The sequence below is a fragment of the Camellia sinensis genome, chromosome 5, assembly GCF_055761805.1.
Source record: "Camellia sinensis isolate YWXY chromosome 5, ASM5576180v1, whole genome shotgun sequence".
NCBI lineage: Eukaryota > Viridiplantae > Streptophyta > Magnoliopsida > Ericales > Theaceae > Camellia > Camellia sinensis.
The window spans coordinates 166689451-166710215 of NC_138965.1; the positions used below are offsets into that span (position 1 = coordinate 166689451).

The 20765-nt window shown below is 35.3% G+C and overlaps 1 protein-coding gene across 12 annotated transcripts; it reads left to right on the forward strand.

The window, feature by feature from the left end:
• Window positions 1-11762: 11762 nt before the first annotated feature.
• LOC114279484 (uncharacterized) lies at window positions 11763-19619 on the forward strand. Of its 12 annotated transcripts, XR_014330469.1 has the most exons (9): window positions 11763-12085; window positions 12188-12480; window positions 14905-16628; window positions 16747-16800; window positions 17060-17181; window positions 17337-17416; window positions 17509-17730; window positions 18657-18752; window positions 18911-19348. XR_014330469.1 is itself a non-coding variant. In XM_082870370.1 (5 exons), exons 1-5 carry the CDS (start codon window positions 16615-16617, stop codon window positions 19519-19521), a joined length of 585 nt encoding a protein of 194 aa, XP_082726496.1. In that variant the 5' UTR covers window positions 15506-16614; the 3' UTR covers window positions 19522-19619. The 12 variants fall into 12 exon arrangements, 3 of the variants coding, with proteins under 3 accessions (XP_082726496.1, XP_082726497.1, XP_082726495.1); XR_014330468.1 differs by having other exon boundaries at window positions 17337-17730; XR_014330467.1 differs by lacking the exons at window positions 11763-12085; window positions 12188-12480 and having other exon boundaries at window positions 15505-16628; window positions 17060-17169.
• The last annotated feature ends 1146 nt before the right edge of the window (window positions 19620-20765 follow it).

Sequence of the window (20765 nt, forward strand, 5' to 3'; positions counted from 1 at the left end):
TGGTGGCGGGGTATGAAGAGAGATGTGGCTGTTTTCGTATCGAAATGCCTTACTTGCCAGCAAGTGAAGGCCGAGCATCAGAGGCCAGCGGGTTTGTTGCAACCCTTGCCTATTGTCGAGTGGAAGTGGGAGCATGTCACTATGGACTTCGTTGTAGGTCTTCCGAGGACTCAGCGGGGTAGTGATGCCATTTGGGTGGTTGTAGACCGGTTGACTAAGTCGGCGCACTTCATTCCTATGCGCGTGAGAGATTCGGTAGATCATCTTGCCGACTTGTATATTCGGGACATAGTGAGATTGCACGGGGTCCCAGTGACAATCGTCTCAGATAGAGATCCTCGTTTTACAGCCAGGTTGTGGCAGAGTTTGCAGAGTGCCTTAGGCACTAAGTTGACCTTTAGTACGGCTTATCATCCTCAGACTGACGGGCAGTCCGAGCGTACTATTCAGATCCTCGAGGATATGCTTCGGGGTTGTGTCCTGGACTTCAGTGGGACGTGGGAGAGGCACTTACCCTTGGTAGAGTTTGCCTATAACAACAGCTTTCAGTCTAGTATCGGTATGGCACCGTTTGAGGCCTTGTATGGCCGACCGTGTAGGTCTCCAGTTTGTTGGGCCGAGGTGGGTGATGCACCTTTGTTGGGTCCGGAGTTGGTTAGGGAGACGACGGAGAAAGTTGAACTTATCCGTAGGAGGCTTGTTACAGCCCAGAGTCGTCAGAAATCTTATGCTGACCGTAGGAGGAGGCCTTTGGCGTTTGAGGTAGGTGATCATGTCTTTCTGAAGATATCACCTAGGCGAGGTTTGATGAGGTTTGGGAAGAGTGGGAAGTTATCCCCTTGGTTTATTGGTCCTTTTGAGATCCTTGAGAGGGTTGGCGAGGTTGCTTATCGGTTAGCTTTACCGCCGCAGTTGTCCGGAGTTCATGACGTGTTTCATGTGAGTATGCTTCGGAAGTATGAGCCAGATCCATCACATGTATTGGATTGGACCGATTTAGAGGTAGATGAGGATGCCTCGTATGAGGAGAGACCGGTTCGGGTCTTGGATAGGCGGGATCAGGTCCTGCGTGGCAAGACTATTCCTTTGGTGAAAGTCTTGTGGAAACATCACAGAGTGGAGGAAGCCACTCGGGAACGTGAGTTGGAAGTCCGCGAAAAATATCCGGACTTGTTTGTTGATGTGTAATCTTGTATTTAGATTTTGAACTATTGTTGAACTTAAGAGCTTTTATATATGTCTTAAGTTGTGAAACATTGAAAATGTTTTGGTTTATTGGAAGTATGTTTTGGAACTTGCCTCATATGGAAGTTGAATGTAACATTATACATGTTGAATATATTGTTGAAATTGGAAAGGAAATGCGTAATGTTGATGCATGTTGAAAGTACATATGTTGTTTACATAGTGTGAAATGACTCTTGTTAAAGGGATGGGATGACCGGTAATGGGTCGAATTGTTGAATGTTAAAATGTAACATTGTTTAAAATGGAGGAGAACCTGTTTTTGAAAACTTGTGCTTAATTTCGAGGACGAAATTCTTTAAGGGGGGGAGGTTATAGCGATCCCGGATTTACCATTGTTGTTGTACAGTGATCCGGACATGTGTCCGTGGATGTTGGTGGTTGATTATTATCTTGTTTACATCCTTTTTACTTCACATTTGAGTTATAGGATGTGTTGGGCAGGTTTGTTACAGGTTGGTTGAGTTTAGAAACCAAAACTAGTTGCCCAGATTTTGACCTGTCCGCTTGAGCGGGGGTTTTGGCGCTCGAGCGGGAATTGCACCCATCCAGTATTTCCTGTGCAGTGTTGGACGCTCGAGCGGGGGATTGGTCGCTTGAGCGGGGTTGTGTGAGTGCCGCTCGAGCGGGGAGTTGGAAGCTCGAGCGGAGACCTGGTTCTGTAAAAGTTCTGGGAGTGTGTATCCGCCGCTCGAGCGGGAGTCTGTGAGTGACGCTCGAGCGGGGAGTTCGACGCTCGAGCGTGGCGACTGGGTTAAAGCTCCGTGTTTTGACTTTTCAAATCACTTTTTCACTTTCTCTTCTCTCTCCTACTTTTCCAAAAAACACCATTGTTGAGCCTCTCACTCTAGAACTCTACCTTCTCTCTAGGTTTTGATCTAGTATGAGTGATTTGCTCATCTTTGGCCTTTACAAAAAAGTTGTTGATCGTCGAGGGCTACTTTTTAATCTGAAAATTTCGGGATTTAGAGCACGTTGGGTTTTGTCATCTTCTCCTTTAGGGCTCCGGATTTGAGGTAGGGTTATCCTACTCCTCTCTATGGATTTTGTCTTTAAATTTTAGTACTTTGAGATGTTGGGGTTGGTTTGGTAATTTTGTGAAAGTTTGGGGCTTTTGTGTTATTTTTACAAAAGTTGGGGTTTTATTTATAATAAACCTAGATGCATGTTTGGCATGGAGAAATGGAATTAATGTTGAATCATTGATGAAAATGGGACCTAAGGGTTGTAATGTTAATTATGGAAAATGACCTAATTACATTGTTGGATTAATTGGGATAATTAAATGTGAGAAATGAGGAAATGAAATGGAATTGTTGAGATTGGGAATGCATGGGGTTAAAGGGTGTAGTTGAATTATTTATCACTCACCGAAATGAAATGTTGATTAAATATCCATTTGTGCATTTTTTTTCTGTTTAGAAATAACTGCTTTGGGCTATCGGTGGAGGATAGTCGTGATTGTTGTAGACAATGCATGATGATTAGGCAAACGAAAACTAATCAATGGAATGTGTCATGGAATTTGACGGTTGATAGAATACACTAACTGTATGTATTGAATGATGGTATATAGAACCAATGTGTTTGTATACGTTATGTATAGAGGAGGAGATGGGGGATGTACTCCGCGGTTTAGGGGAAGATGGGGGATGTACCTCTAAACCGGATAATGTTGGGAGGAGATAGGGGATGAACTCCGTAGATACAGCTCATATGCTTGTCTAGAGAAATGAAGATAGAGCTAATATGCTTATCTTTGAGAAGTGTAGATACAGCTCATATGCTTGTCTAGAGAAGTGAAGATAAGGCTAATATGCTTATCTTTGTGAAATGTGGATGTAGCTCATATGCTTATCTGTGAATGTGGGATATAGTTCTTATACATATCTGTTGTGATGATGATATCTAATATGCTTATCTGTTAAAAAGGGGAAAATGAAAAGTAACTTGGACTCATAAGTCGTATGGCATAAAATGTGATTTATGTGGATGTATCAATGTTGGCCATCTATCAATTGCTAATCTTTTAGTCATTGTTCATGGTTGGTTTAGTGTATTTCTACTGGGCTGTGGCTCACCCTATATGGGAATATCATTTTCAGGTGCAGGTAGCATGCCACCTCTAAGGACATAGCTTGGGAGGCTAGATGCGAGCAGATTTTTGCTGTTTAGTTTCTTTTGATGTATTACGTGTATATTCAAGCCGAGGGCTTAATGTGTAGATGAGTTAGCACTCTTTTGTTGTAACCAAGTGTTAACTTGGAAAGCTGGAAGCCCGTAGGGCATTTTGCTTTTGTTGTTAACATGTAATACTTTTGTAATGAAACTCTGATGAATAGAAGAATGTGGATATTTTGTATGTCAATGAATGTCTTAATTGATGGTTTAATGTTATTGTTTTGAGGGCGTCACAAAACTAATCAATTGAATTATGTCATTGAATATGACAATTTGATTAAACCATTGAATGTGCGATTTGATTAGTCATTGTATATAACAACGTGTTTAAATACATTGTAAATGTATTATTGTTTGGAAGGAGATAGGGGATATACTCCATTGTTTGGGAGGAGATAGGGGATAGACTCCATTGAAAATTAAGTTGGCCGGAGTGTCTAGGGTGAAAGTCCCGAAATCTTATATATATATGGGTGTTGGTTCCCTCGGATGTGATTCTATAAAATGGCCAACTTATCAATAATTAATGCCTAGGTTGGTGCAACTGGATGTGATTCCGTAAAATGGCCAACTTATCAACTTCCAATTTTATTCAATAGGGGCGGTAAATACAACTCAGGTAATCCCTAAGTTGGTGTCTGCAACTAGGCTTAACTAGCACTACCAATACCCCACTTTACCGATTGTTAACCGGAAGGGAAGTGGTACCTCCTCCACGCGTGTTTTCGGTCTTTCACCCCCGGACACTCAGGCCAACTTATCAATTTCATCTACACTTCTTATCTGGACTTACCAACGTATTTACCCCATAACATTTCGATAGATCTCATTCAAAATGTTCTTTTCTCAATGTAAACGTTTCCAAACTCAATTCAAGATGCATAATAGTAGTAATAATAATAATAATAATAATAATAATAATAATAATAAATTGAATGAGAATGTAATGCAATAATTAATGCCTCATAACATTTCTCCATTTTCCTCCCTCTAATGTTATTTCACAAAATAACCATATGCTCAACCAAAGCTATCAACACATAGCAATATTTTCTCATCATGCACAATTCTTAGCAATTTAGTCTCTTCAAGACTTTATGCATTTTTTATTTTTTTTTTCGAACGTCAATTTCCAAGATTTACAATTCTCATAATCCATGGTACTCAACAATTTGTCATCTCACAATTATACATGTTCATGCATTTAACAATGACTTTAAAATAAATTCTCAACCCTCACATTTCAAGACGATTGCCATTTTTGCAAACCATATTATGAAATCTACACTCATTCATTCCTTTAACACAAGAAAAAGAATGAAACCCATAGGTTTTTCCCACATGTTCCAAAACCCCCAAATTTCTAGGGTTCTTTATCAAAAACCAAAACATCTCCTCATTTCCTTGGTGAAATCTCATCAAAATCATCTTTCTTAAATTAATGAAAATGAAACCCTCAAGGATTAAAAAAATTGAGATTTAAACCCACTTTTGAAATCTCTACATTTTGAACCACAAAATCAAAGGCAATATAATAACTTCAAGAAAACCCTTAAAACACATCATCATTGCAAAACATGTATATATAACTCAAAGGAATCCCTACCTCAAGTTTTGGAGAAGATGAGAGAAGAAACCCTATAAATCAGAAGTTGTAGAAAGTTGATCTTCACCGTACAAAGTGAAGTTCTTGCTTTGCTCTCCAAGGTTTGTGAAAGATGATGGATCAAAACCCCATAGATTGTAATTAATCAAGGTTCTTGGTTGTTTGGGTTAAGGTTTTTAGAGAGAATGAGGAGTAAAATACCTTTTTAGAGTGAGAATGGAAAGTTAGAAAATGATACAAACTCAGCCAAAATGAGTTAAAAAACAGAGTTTTTGGACTGCCAGCGTTCCGCACGTGCGAAGCCTACCTCCCGCAAGTGCGGCCCCTAACCCTGCACGTGTGGCCTTCCTATGCCGTACCTTCTCTAGCACCTGCATATTAGGCAGTGTGCAGCCCTCCCAAATCCATCCTTCCCGCACGTGCGGCCTCAACCCCCACAGGTGCAGCCCTATCCCGCAAGTGCAGCCCAGGGCCCCGCACGTGCGGCCTTGGCCCAACAGCCCATAATTTTCTGGTTTGCTCCCAGGCACTCTTGACTCGGCCGTGCATCCTCCGAAACAAGTGACACTTAACCTGGAGTTTAGACAAGAACCAGAATTTGAGAAAGAGCTCTCGAACACCACAACTCAAAGAGGACAAAAAGGAAACAACACGCAAGGAAACCGGTCATCACAAACAATTTCGTCACTAACCATAGTGTATGGAAGAAGTAAAAAAGGCTTGAAAATTTTGGTGAAAAGGACAGCCCAATTTATTTTTTTCATAAACCCCCTATGGAGAAAACACATAATTGAGCAGAAACAAAGTAAAAAAAATAAATAAAAAATTCTTTGTTTGACAATATTGTCAGAGTAAAATGTTACTATGAACCAGAGTAACATATTACTGTCAGACAAACTAACATTTACTATGAGACAGAATAACATGTTACTGTCAAACAGAGTAACATGTTACTGTTACTATTTACATCAATGTCAATGGTAATAATTTTTTTTTTTAAGAATTTCATAATCAACATGGATCTTATTTGATAGATCTTGATGAGAGAATTCTAAAAATACTAATTTTATTAAAAATCGACATATACATCAAAAGTAATATTATTTTAAAGTTAATATTTTGATAATAACGATATATGCTGAACTTTTCAAGAAAATTTGTTTATGCCTGTCCATAATGCATTAAAATTTTATTGTGAGGGAGTTTTGACCAAATCTCCCAAAAGGCTTGTGGGTTGGAAAAGTGAATAAATGCTGAGATTTTTTTTAAATCAAAAATTTTTTAAATTAAGATTGGAATATTGAAATTCCCACAATGTTTATGGGTTAAAAACTCCATTTTTCTTTATATAATACTAGCATATCACCCATGCTATGCACGGATTGTGTTTACAACTATCTATATATTTGAATGACGATTTTTAAATGTCTTCTTTTCTTTTCTTTTTTTTAAATGTCTTATTTTTTTCCTTTTTTGTATTATATTAAAGTTTAATATTTTGATAATAATCATATGTGTTAGACTTTTTATAGCGATCCCGGTTTTTCCCTTTTTTTTTTATTATTATTCCGGACTCGGTTCCGTGGTTGATGGTTATTGGCTGTGTTGCATTTCCATCCTTTAACTCTTAGTGAATGAGTCTAGAAATGTTTTGGGCAGAGTTGTTATAGGTTGGCTGAGTTTTGGTCCCATTCCTCATTACCTAGTTTTTTGGTGGTACGCTCAAGCGGGTACTTTTGCGCTCGAGCGGAGTGTGATTTTGGTTGTCCGCTCGAGCGGGTATATTTACTGTGCATTCGGATGAGAGAATTGTTATTTATTTCTACTGATGGGACTAAAGAGTTTATTTCCGCATGTTATCTCTGAATTTGAATTAAACTAATGAATTTGGTAATGACTTCGAGTAATAAAAAGTGGGGCGTTACACTTTTCAAGGAATTAAATGTCTTTTTTTATTATTATTATATCATATTAAAGTTTAATATTTTGATAATAATCATATGTGTTGGACTTTTCAAGAAATTTTTTTTATACTTGTTCTTAATGTATTAAAGTGTTTTATGAGTGATAATAATCATATGTGTTGGGACTTTTCAAGAAATTTATGTGTTGGATTTCAAGGATTTCAAAGAATTTTTTTTATACTTATTCTTAATGCATTAAAGTGTTATTATGAGGGTAAGACTTGGGGGTTGGGAGAAGTTAATAAATGCTAAGGTTTTTTTTTTTTTTTTAAATCAAAAAATCAGGAAATTTAGATTGGGAGATTGGAGCTCCCACAAGGCTTGGGATTAAAAATCTCCTTTTGCTTAATATATAATATAGATATAGATATAGATAGATTTGGAGTGTAACCCAAATTCTATTTACATTTTGAGGTTGGAATTGGACCTAACTTTAACAACATAAATAATAACAAGTAATTATTACATTTCTCTTTTCTAATCAATGTGAAAACCTGCCATCTAATTCTTTTGACAAAGCCTCATCAACTTCTACTCCTCCTCACTCATTATTTATTTTGTATTATTCAATTAAATATATTAAAATGCACCAACATATACCTTATTGAGAACTCTAGCTAGCTGTGAATTTGGATTTATGTCTTTGGATAAGGTTGTATGGTGACACATGAATGTGTTAAGCAATCTGTTTTTTACTTTTTTAAAATTATTTTTATTTCTCTTTTTTTTCTTATTGAAGCAAATGCTTGAGACAAAATGGAGTCAATCAGCCAAATATGGCTATGATGACATGACAACCTTACATTGATTGTGGAAAAGTTAGTTAAAGGAGGCCTTGATGAGCGGTTAAGAAATTCAAAGGCTCTTTCTCGTCGACACCTCCTAGAAGTTATTTTAATATTTACCTTTTTGGGAAAGGATTAAAAATTAATTTTTTAATTTTTTTTAAGGCACATTATTTTTTTTATTTTTTATATATTAAAAAAAAAAACTTCTAACTTATTTTTCAAAACAACTTATCTATCTATGTCTATATCTATATCTATCTATACTATATATTAAGCAAAAGGAGGTTTTTAACCCCCAAGGACTGTGGGAGTTTCAATATCCCAATCTGAATTTTTTATTTAAAAAAAAAAATCTCAGCATTTATTGATTTAGTCAAAATCTTCTGATCCGTATTTATTAACTTTTTCAATCCACATGTCTTTCCACATGCTTGCATTTATTGATTTGGTCAAAATCCCCTGATCAACATTTAAAATCCCCTAATACAAATAATTATAGATGCAATCCGTGTATAGTTACTACAATGCCCTTTTCAACTTCTCTCATACACTATGGTTAGTGATAAGATTGTTAAATTATTTTTATAAAAAAACTTAAAAAACATTATTTATATATTAAAAAAAATCTAAAACAAATATAAATATCTATAATTATCCTGTGCATAGCACGGGTGATAGGCTAGTGTATATTAATGAAAAAGGGGTTTCTAACTCCCAAGCCTTGTGGGAGCTCCAATATCACAATCTGAATTTTTAAAACTTTTTATTTAAAAAAAAAACCTCAGCATTTATTTATTTGGTCAAAATCCCTGATTAGCATTTATTAACTTTTTCCAATCCATATATTTTTCCACATGCTTGCATTTATTGATTTGGTCAAAATTCCTTGATCAACATTTAAAATATCCTTATACAAATAATTATAGATACAACCCGTGTATAGTTACCGTAGTATCCTTTTCAACTTCTCCCATATACTGTAGCACTTTTGCCTTTTAAAGCTTTTTGTAAATGTATTTAGACCCTTTATTCTATTTTGGGAACCTTTGGTGTTGTTGTACTTTAGTTTTGGAGGAGTACGAATTGATTTAAACTTGTTGGGTTTGGTTGTTCGCATTTATTCTTGTCAAAAGTTCCTTGGAGACTTAGAAATTCCATTATAGGGTCGACACCAGCCTTGTAACGCCCCCACTCCCACACCTCCTAACGACCCCACTCCCACACCTTCTAACGACCCTATATTCACCACTCCCCCACCTCCTCACGACCCTATATTCACCACTCCCCCACCTCCTAACGACCCTATATCCACCACTCCCACACGTCCTAACGACAGGCTGCTGTCTGCCGAGCCGGAGCCATCGCCATTACCAACTCCTGGTACCACTCGTAACTCCTCTTCTCCGCCGTCAGGTTCCTCGCTGCCACCTCCGGGGACTTCAAAGTCATCGCCGCCGCCAAGCTCGTCAAGTACATCAACAGGGCTTGTTGTTGGGATTGCGATTGGTGGTGTAGTGATTCTTGCAATTTTGAGCATTTTGTTCATATGGTGCAAGAAGAAGAAGAGAAGAGACCATGATGACTATGTTCTACCATCACACGGGCCTAAAGGTGAGAGACCTTTTTCCCGTTCTACTTATTGTTCCTTCTTATCTTGTCATGTGTTCAAATTCTCCTGAATTTCTGTCATTTTTCACATGCATTTATGATTATAGAAAAAAAAAAAACTTTATTATTATTTGTTGAGTGAATTACACCAACGGTCTCTATAGTTTGGGGTTTGTGTTACTTTAATCCATGACTTTTCAATTGTGATATATTTGACCATGAATTTTGAATCTTGTTCTAAATAAGAACAATTGAAAATACTAGTGAATTTTTCAAGAGCAAATTCGTCAATTTAATAAAATATAAATTAATTTAACAAAAATAAATGTCAAAAAATTATTTTTGAATTTTTTAAAATTATTTATACCAACTAAAGATAAAATTATATAAAACTGATAAATCTTTTAGACATTTATTTTTTTTTACCAAATTAATTTTTATTATGTATTTGGATAATAATCATGTAAAATTAATTTTTAAAAATTAATCATGTAATTTTTATCAATTTTACATAATTTTATTTTTGGTGGATAGAAATAATTTGTAGAAATTTTAAAATATTTTTTCGACATGTATTTTTGTCAAATTAGTTTATATTTTATCAAATTAATGATTTTGTCCTTGAAATAAAGTAATGGTATGTTCAATTGTCCTTATTTGAAACAAGATTCAAAATTCAGGGTCAAATGTGTCACAATTGAAAAGTTAAGAATTAAAGTGACATGAAACTCAAACTATAAGGACTATTAGTGTAATTTTCCATATTCCTTAGGGTTATGAGAAACTCATGGATTTGTTGATTAATTTGTTTTTGGAAGTCTAATTCTGGGAAATTTGACTGGGAATATGTTAGAATTGTATAATAATTGTCAAGCTGCAACTGTTATATGGATCTGGTGGTCACAGTCTTGGGAATTGCTTTACTCTTTCAACTTCTTGAAATAGTATTTTTCTCCTGCTAAAAATTGTTGAATTTAGCATTTTCATGACTTGGGTTGTTTTTCTCAAATATAAAATATTGGATCAATAATGGCATGTATGTGTTCTTATAACCTAATAGAAGCAAACCAAACTAAGCCTTGAATGTTGTTAAAAAAAAAAAAAAACTAAGCTTTGAATCCCGATCAAGTGAAGTTAGCTACATGAAGGGTGTGTTTGGTTTGTATTTTGAGATAAATTTTCAAAACAAATAATTGGGGAGAAAATTTTTTTAAAAAAATTGGTATATTTAATTGTATATTTTGAAAATAATTTTGAAATTTGGGATGATTTGATATTTTATTGTAATTGAATAGATATGTGTAAAAAAAATGATTGAAAAGGAGAGATGAGAGAGAAAAAGTGATTGATTGATGTGTAATAGAGAAAAAAGTAATTTTAATTTTTTTTTGAGAAAATTTGTAACCAAATATGTTTTTGAAAATTTTCTTCTGAAAACATATATTAAAACACAAACCAAACATACTCTTCATGTTTTTGCTATTCCTTCCTTTCAAGGCTATTTATTCAGTTAAATTCAATAAATTAATGTAATTTTTTATTATCTTTCAATGTCAGTTTTAAGTATTCCTTTCCCAAGAATTTATTTTCATTTGACATTTTGAATATGTGATGGCTGTGGTTTGAGGATGTGCAAATCATGAATGAATACAAGATGTAGCTGTTCATGCTTATCTGACAGACTTAAATTCAAGATGAATTACAAAAAGAAAAGGCAACATCATGCTTATCTGTTCCAAAAATGCTTTGCACCCCAGTTTTTCCAACCCCAGTGACCTCCAGTGTTTTTTTATTGGCTGAAATTTTTTTTTTTTTATCTGACAATCACAGAGCCTCACGTGGAGTGGGGTGTCACTACAAGAATTCACACATTTGCCGACCACTTTTGCCGACCAAAAAAAATTTGGTCGCAAAAAAATAATATTTGCCGACCAAATATTAATTAGTCGCGAATGATCATTATTTTTGGCGACCAAATATTATTGGTCGCAGAAGGTTATATTTTGGCGACCAAAAAAAGAGTTGGTCGCAGAAAGTGGTATGCTTTTGGCTACCAACTACAAATTTGGTCGCGGAAGGTGACATTTTTTTTGGCAACTAAAAATTTGGTCGCCAAAAACTTATTTTTAGCAACCAAAAAAAATTAGTCGCCAAATTAGCACTTTTAGCGACTAATATTTTAGTCGCCGGTGATTGAGATTTGGCAACTAAAAAAAAATTGTCGGCGAAGGGTACCTTTTGTGCGACTAATTTGGTATTTTGGTTGCCAAAAATTTGGGAGGAAAATTTGAAACGTGCAGCGGGAATCGAAATTTTTTATCTTGAACAATCTGTTAGCACACATTTTCATTTTCTCCTCTCTCATCTGTTTCTCTCAAACAAACAAGCAAATATATCAAAATATGCCCACAATGTATCCCTGTTTCTCTCACTCTCTCCATCTGTTTTTGTTTCTCTCTATTATTCACACAAGCACAAACCCTAGACCACCATTCAAAACCACCACCACCAAAAATGTCTCACGCCGTGGTGGCGTCACCATATTTCCCCACCGTGAGGTCGGCGGCGAACTGACCAAGGCAGAGGTCGGCGAACTGAGGTCGGCGGCGAACTGACCAAACCAGGTAGCAGTGCGTGGAGCCGCCTACACTCTACCATTGCTAATCCTCTCGATTTTAGACCTCTTGCATCAGGTAAACACGCTCTCTCTTTCTCTCTCTCTCTCTCTCTCTCTCTCTCTCTCTCGCTCTCGTTCCCTCAATTTCAAACCCTAACTATAATTTTCAACTTTTCAGATCTTTGCCTCTCAAGAGTTTCTTCACCTTGAATTTGCTAAACCTGTAGTTTTTGCTTCTTGTAATTAATTTGATTGACATGGATTGAAGAAAACCCCTTTTTCTTATACAATTGAAATATGAAAGCCCCAAAAAATATATTTATAAATAAATAAATATATCAGATTACACAACCCTAGCTCTTTGGCTTCCAAGGGTTTTATCAAAATGCATAGAAGTTCTAATGGAGCAAATATGAAGGAGCTCAGTCTCAATCTCTCTCAATCGTCTCATTGAAGAAGGCTATTTACTTGGTACGTTGCTTCCTCCTCTTCTTCCTCTGAATAGTCTCATCGAAGTCTCAATCTTTCTCATTTTTTTTTTCTAAAAACTGAAAGAGTAGAACATTTGAGTGTTCAATTTGTTTTCTTTCGCCCCTAGTTTTTTCTAAGCTAATTAAAACAGTTTTTATAGAACTTCATACCGTTGTAAGAGAAAAATGCCCCCCAAAAATGGTTAGAAATTGAAACAGTGTGAAAGACTCTTTTTTATTTTATTTCAATATCTGCATACCATTTGGAGTTTCATAATTCTCTGCAGATGTACTGTTTGTCTGCCTAAAGTACTGAACTTTTATTCTCATGTGTATTGTAGGGGCTTTTTGGTAGATAAAAAGAGGGGGTTTAATTGTTAGGGGCTATGTTAATATATTTAAAGCTCTTCTATGCAATGTGACTCAGCACGTGCACCTGCGCCTGCTGATTGATTGATTGTATTGGATCTTCACAAATTGAACACCTGACAACTTGATTTAATATTATACCAGTAAAAGAGAATGAGAGGAAATACTCAAAAGCAATCGGACCATTGGTGTCTTGTGCGACTCAAGTTGTTAGTAAAAATATTGCTATCAGCCAGTTTCTTGGAGCACTTATGTTTCAATACTTGCTTACATATGTTGAGGATGAAAAAGAATAACACTAAATAGTATAACAATACAGCAATGGTCGTTCCATGCCCATGGGTCTTTCTTAACTTCAACATAGGGCAGGGCTTGCAGGCTTAAACTTCTTGGATAGGGTTTCCCGAATAAAGACTACAAACAGATTGTTTGGATATTCTAGAATTGAGATGAAGGCTTTATAATTTTCAATAATATATATTTAGGAATATGCGTGACAGTTAACAAACAATCTTTGGTTCTTTTAAACTTTTGGGGAAATGTATGGAGTGGATTTTTGGCTGTTGGACCAGGTGTGCTATAAAGGCATGCTTGTTTTTCATAGTGAATAATTGAAACTGAAAATAAGTCTAAGGTTCAATTTGTGTAATGGTTTAGGATGTTAGAAACAAATTGGCAATGGTAAAGAAACTTCAGGTTTTATTAAGAGAATGGCATGGAAGACATATGTTTGGAATCGCTTACCACATTCAAGGTCTTCATTGGAGTTTTAATTTGTTAGTTGATCAAATTTACAGTGGTATTGGTAAAACATGTCAGGTGGTGTTAGAGGGAAGTAGTCTAGCATGCGTTGTAGAGGACCGTTAAAAGTTCATGTGCTTCCTTGGCATGAGGCATGAGGCGTGGTCTCTAAGGGACCTTATGTCTAGGTGGCAAGCTCTGAATAATTTTAGGAGACTCTTAGGAACCCATGAATTCTCTCAATGGGATGTATGACATCTAGCCTAAGGAGCTTTATGATTTTAGAAAAATATGAATAAATCTCTTGCTCTCTAGGAGATCCGTATGTTAGATATGCTAGCTTGCATGTTTTCGTCTTGAATTACATGTCATGGACACTGGCCAGGGTATATTATTTGCCTACAAGAAGCTAATATGGCAGCTGATACTTCGGTAAATATTTGTAGACTGGGAGGAAATGAAGACACTTTTGTCTATTTTTCTAAGTTTTTTATATTTGTTCGATTTCAAATTTCGATAGAAGCATATTTTCACGAAAAGATTAGACACTGAATTTCACTTCTCAAAGCTTGAATTTTTAACTATAAGCTTTTCCATCGTGAGAAATGAATACTTAACCATTACAAGAACAAAACTTCCAAGTAAAAGTTTAAGGACTGCAGAAAATATATTAAGGTTAATCAACCTAGATGGTACTATGCTAGCCCAAACATAGTTTATTCAAATTGCTTTGGACCTTGCTTTTTGTGTGCACACATAGATTTTAATGTAACTGTCACAATTGGAAACTTATTTTCAATGGGTTTCTGTTAGCATTGGATTTCTTTTTGGGGAAAAAGACGCCAGGGTGAAGACATGGTGTTCAATTTACTACTTTGGACATCAATTCTGATGGATAGGGCTTTCTTTAAAATATTTCTAAGATGGATACATCACATATGTATTTCAATGTTCTATAATGGTTTCACATTTTACATTTTAAGAATGCAATTGTTTTGTGAATGATATCTTGATGTTTAAGTTGTGAAATATATGACCTTTTAATTTTAATTGGTGTTATGTTGCATTTTTTATTACCTTTGAATAAATCATTCATATATTTTATTTTACAATAAATTTATAAAGACGTAATTTTTTAACATGCCTCAAGTGCCATGCCTTGCCTTTTTATTTTTATTATGAAAAATGCCATGTCCATGCCATGTGCACAAGAATGTTTGACTAGAAGTTAAAAATGAAGCTTGGAAGATGATGCACATGACTGCTCCTGATTTTAACTTTGAAATGCTTATTTATTTAAAAACTTGGAATGCAGCAGCAGAGGAAGAGGAAGGGGTAGAGGAAGGGCACTGTGGAATGGACAGCAGCAGTATGATTTCACCAAAGTTTCTTGGATCTTGTCATCACCCACCTTACGGTAGGCTGCCTGAGCATCTTGACACGACCACTCCATTTTCTGGATTTGGCATAAAAAAGATGGGAGAGTCTAAGGTTATATTTCTACATATTTTTCTTTGAGTTTTTGTTTTGAGAACATCTGTCATGTATTTTTGTAACTGTTTATGATAGTATGAATAATGAAACATTTAATAATTAATTTCTATTCAGATAATTGGATGGATATTCATTTAATAATGGAATTATCTTTTTTATCTCCATTAATTGTTAAGTTTCATATATAGTTCCAGCACTTCAATTAATTTGGTTGTGAACATTTTTCCTAGTATGTTCTCTTTTTATTCTTTTGCTCACAAGAAATGATCTGGCTTCTGTTGTCTTCCATAGGTTCAACGAGTAAATACTTATGGGTAAGGAAGCTTCTTGTTCCTCTATTTTTTTTGGGTTTATTTTCTTTGTGTTTCTTGATTTAAATAAAAAGATTCCGAAAACCTAAGATAACGGCAGCATAGTTGGCGAAAACACTGCACACCGGTATTTTTTTCATAGTTTAACAGTGTTTTAGAAATGTCGGGAAAGTAGACATTATTATTAGTGTTAGTGCAATGCAATACACCATGTTACTTGCTTGGTAGAATAATGACACTGAATTGGTTAGTGCTCTGTATAACTTCTGTATAACTTCTGTTACTAAAGAGATCTGACACCACTGCCCTGTGGTTCAGACTCCTTTTCTTCCTCACCCACTGCATTGCCTGAAACTATGAAATGGAAGGTATCACAGTATGCATGGGTTTGATCCTCTGACTGATGAACGTGAATGGGGTGCTCGAATGACCAAAGCAAGCCTTGTTCCTTCTGTTACTAGGAAATATGAAGTAATTGATCAATATGTTACTGTAGCCGATGAGGAGGACGTGAAAAGGAAGATGCGGGTTTCCTTACCTGATGATTACGCTGAGAAGCTCTGTGCTCAGAGAAATGGCACTGAGGAGTCGGATATGGAGATTCCTGAAGTTAAGGATTATAAACCTAGAAAACAGCTTGGAGTTGAGGTGATAGAACAAGAAGTTTATGGCATAGATCCTTACACTCATAATCTTCTACTCGATTCTATGCTGGAGGGATCGGATTGGACGATTCTTGATAAGCATTTGTTTGTTGAAGATGCTCTCCTTCGCACTCTGAATAAGCAGGTGCAGCACTTCACAGGCACTGGAAACAGATTTATTTTCTTCTAACTGAATTCTGATGTGCACTAGGTGCTGAAGGAGGGGCATGGAATACTGGATCGACACCACTTGTTAGTAGAGGCTTGTGAATTAAATTTTGTATCTGAAGAAGATTATATTGACTTGGGTAGGGCTGGTTTGGGAAGTTGTTTACTTGGGGGATTATCTGATTGGCTGATTGCTTACTCAGCTCGACTGGTATATATCTATGCTATACATAGCTTGGGTTTGTGGGTTTAACCTTTTAAAGATTCTGTTTGTCTGACGCATTCATCTTGTGTGAAGGTGAGGTTTATCAATTTTGAACGAACTAAGCTTCCTGAGGAGATTCTGAAGCATAATTTGGAAGAGGAGGAAATACTTTGCAGATATCTCCATTGAAGTTGAGAAAAGTGATGCTGAGGTCCAGGTGAATGTTTTACTGACAGCAACCCCCCGTTCCTGAGCTTAGACTCAAGTATTGTACATGTGAGGGTATTCTTTCAATTACAATCTTTGATATTCCGTTTTCTTTTTGCATGAGACAGGCCGAGGGAGTCTACAACCAAAGGCTTCAGAATTTGGCTCTTACTCTTGACAAGGTGGCTGTCTCTTTTTTTTTTTTTTTTTCCAATTTACATCTCTCTTTCATAAGAAGGGAGCATCTATGTTGTTAAATTTCGGACCCTAACTTTGACTACCTAAGCTTGTCATGAAGCTCCTTGATAATTTGCACCTATAATGCTCCCTTTGGAATGGACAACTGGTCCTTCATTATGTATGGCAGCTTCTTCCTTATGGTCCTTGTAATTTAACTATAACAGGGCTAAAATATAGATTTGTTGCATACTAATTTTTCAGCTCTTCAAAGCCTACCACTTGTGTACTCATCACAGTCAACCACAAAGATCACCTACTCAATGCATATACAACGTTATTCGACTCACCAAGAGGAGGCTACACTAATTCTGGTATAAATTAGTGTAAGAACTGATATTGATATTATATTATTAGCTTCCCTGTGCAGTTTTTCAGGCATCCTACTTTTCTTTTGCTGCTTTTTTTTTTCATTTTTTGATTTTTGCTTTTTGGGTGAAGAACTGTTTCTTAAAAATCAGATTACTTCTCTGATTCGCAGATTGCTATGACCCCTTGGATCCAAATGGTAATGTGACAGCTACCTTCGACATTCTCCAATGGACGGTTGATGGCTACGTGGTTAGTATCAAAATTAATAATCTGCTTAGGACTGCTTTAGGATGTTATTTGGGTCAACCATGCTGTCAATTATTTTATGAAATATCTTGCAGCTGTTTTACATTAAAAATTGGTAAGTGTATGTGCATCATGGGTGTGTTCCATGGAGACTTGGACAGATCAGCAGGAGTACAAGTTGCTAGTAGTGCTACTACATCAAAGAGAAGACGAAACGACCTTAATGAAAATGACTATGATGCAGCAGAAAGATCCAGTGGAAGTCCTGGAATTGATGATCAAGAGGACCTCCTCCACCTCAACAGCAAAAGGCTTAGGTAAGTATCTCTTATAACTCAGTTACAGTTTACTCCAAATAAAAATGTCATCAACTCACACTCACACTCCCACTCCCACTGCAAATTAGAAAATAAAATTAGAATAGACATAACCCATTTCAAATGAGTCAAAATTGGTCTAATTTCAAATGTACTATCTAATTCGTTTACACAATAGTAGCAAACTATACTTGTGGTTTTCTAAAATATGTGCACTCCCTATCACCTCTTTCTTCAGTTCTTAGTTTTATCTCTTTGGTCCCTAAGCATATAATATATATGATGAAGATGAAGCATGGTCTTATAGTGTTTAGCAGTGAAACTAATAAAATTGAAATTTGGGATCAAAATGACACATAATGCATACTTTAGGGAAAATTTGTGTATTTTATAATTATTCGGTTAATTATTTAGAGGACCATTTGAAATTAGACCAATTTGACTTGGATTGAAAATTTTATAAATGAAATTGGCAAAATTGAAATTTGAAGGACTAAAGAAACATGGTAAACATACTTTAAGGACTACAACGTATATTTGTCCTTTTTATTTATCTCATTGTAATTGAGAATTTCCCATTTCTCAACCAACAATTTTTCTTCAATGCTAAACTTTAGGTTATGTTTGGATGACATTGCTAGGAATAAAATCACGTGTCGATGTTATTCAAGTGTTTTGTTTGAGTAGGAATTCTCTACGAGAAGATTATGAAATTTTAATTATTATGGCCCCATTTATTTATTTTACTCTTATTGAGGTTATGGATTCGAACTTGAAGGCAACCACTTTATACAATTATTCCTAAAAGTAAATGTAGTTCTTTACCTAATTACACATTGCTTATATATATATATATATATATATATGGGTAAATTACACTGACACCCCTTGACATTTATTCCTAAAAGTAAAGTAGTTCAATGTAGCCCCAGATGTATTTGGCATTGAGGAAGATTTGGAAGAGCCAGAGCATATAGTCAGTGTGGGAAACCTGAATTAGTTCAACAAGCAATAGATAGTTGGTAAGTTCCTGATCATTGGTTATGGCTGTGATACACTAATTATTGTTTGCTCAGGCGTATTGTAAGAAAGTGAAAAAGTTGTAGGCATTTTACTTCAATCATCGAGTATTAACTTTATCTAGTCTGGCAAAAAATGAATCAAACCCTTTTTGCACTAGATGAACCTACCTAGACTTTGGTTTTTGGCAAGACCTCTCGATATTTTGGCTCCTGAAACCTAGTACATTAGACTGCAGCCATTGGACTTCTTTTGCACAACTATCTTTGCTTGAAGACGAAATGCGGAGGGTAGAAAGAGTAAATGTAAGGCACACGCTTAAAGTTTCATTGCTTCGCAGTTTATTTTACAATAATTTATGTGTATCTGATATCAGTATGTTGAATCTCTTTATAGTTTACAGAATTTGTGACTTTTTGGCTTGCTGTTGTCTATTTTCAAGTTTAAATATTATCTTTATTGCAGATCCAAGGGATTTAACATCATTTTCAAAATGAGTTCAGGCCCAAAAATCACCCCAAAAATCTGAATATCTGGGCATGACTTGCATTTTAGACATGATGTTACTTGGGTTTCACTGGTTTCTTAACATAGAATTCATAATTTCTTTTGAGTTACATCTTTTGATATTAGAGACTACTTTTTCTTGCTTGCTATTCTCTGTCAAGGCACGAAAAGGACAAATCACAGCTCATTTATATGACAGTGCTTATTGAATTTTGTTCACAAATAGTATATAATTTTTGATCATCATGCAGGTGGATTCTGTAGTTTACCTTGTTGACGTGTACGACAAAGAGAGATTTGCAGAGGCCAAAAAGGAGCTGGATGCCCTACATAAAAAACAACAATACTCAACCTTGTTAACACCAGATGTTCTTTTTTTTTGAAATTGATGCTAATTATGTTAAATTTTTGTTAGAATGAATTGTTTTTTTTTTTTTTGGGGTTTAGAATAGGGTTTTGTGAATTGTTCCTTGTTTTTGGAATCAATGTTGCTGCTGCCCAGTTATGTGTTGAAACTTGGATATAGAAAATTTTATAATAAGACCTGTTTTGATAATGAATTCGTCCTATTTTGATTATGAATTCGCTAAATATTACAGGTGTATTATTTTCCTGCTTTGGCGACCAATTTATTAGTCGCGACAAATAAATTATTTTTTTTCGCGAAAAATGACAATTGCCGACCAAGAATTTTGGTCGCAAAACATACATCTATTGCCGACCAAAATTTTTGTTGGTCGTGGAAATTCACTTTTGCCAACCAACAGTTTTGGTCGCGAAAAGAAACAATTGGCGACCAAACTAAATTTAGTCGCACAATGTCACAGTTGGCGACCAAAATTTTTGGTCGCGAACTGTTACAATTGACGACCAAACTTTTTGGTCGCGAAATTTGTCAATTGGCGACTAAGAAATTTGGTCGACAAAAGGCGACTTTTTGCGACCAAAGTGTTTTAGCGACAAAATGAATTAGTCGCGGTAATTAAATATTTAGCGACCAAAAAATTAGTCGGCAAAATCCAATTTTTGCCGACCAATGAAAATTTTGGTCGCGAATTACTTTTGCCGACCCTCAATTGGCGACCAAACTAGCGACCAAAAAAATTGGTCGCGAATAATTTTTGTCGACCAAAAATAGACTTTTAGCGACCAATTTTTTTGTTGCTAAAAGTGTTAATTGTTGTAGTGTGTTGGGGGTCCCAGCACGGTTCTTATCTGTTTAGATTCCCTGTTAACCATTTTTAAAATCTATATCTACTAGTGAGAACTTGTGCTATGCACGAGACTTTCTAATTTTTTTTTAAAAAAAATTATTATAATTATCTTGAAGTAATTTAATATTTTATCTTGCGGTATATATGAAATTTATAGCTTAACTTTTCTGTTTATAATTTTTTAAATTATTAGTTTAAAAAAATTAAATATATATATATATATATAATATTTAGTGCAATTTTGATAATTTGTATTTAAAAAAAGTTAAACCTGATTAAATGAGATTAACTGAG

Excerpts from the sequence above, each read along its gene's own strand:
- LOC114279484 (XM_082870369.1), top strand. Across the intron at positions 17,170-17,336 it reads AGGAGGCTACACTAATTCTG|ATTGCTATGACCCCTTGGAT; the intron begins GTATAAATTAGT and ends TCTGATTCGCAG. Across the intron at positions 17,731-18,656 it reads CTCAACAGCAAAAGGCTTAG|CCCCAGATGTATTTGGCATT; the intron begins GTAAGTATCTCT and ends AGTTCAATGTAG.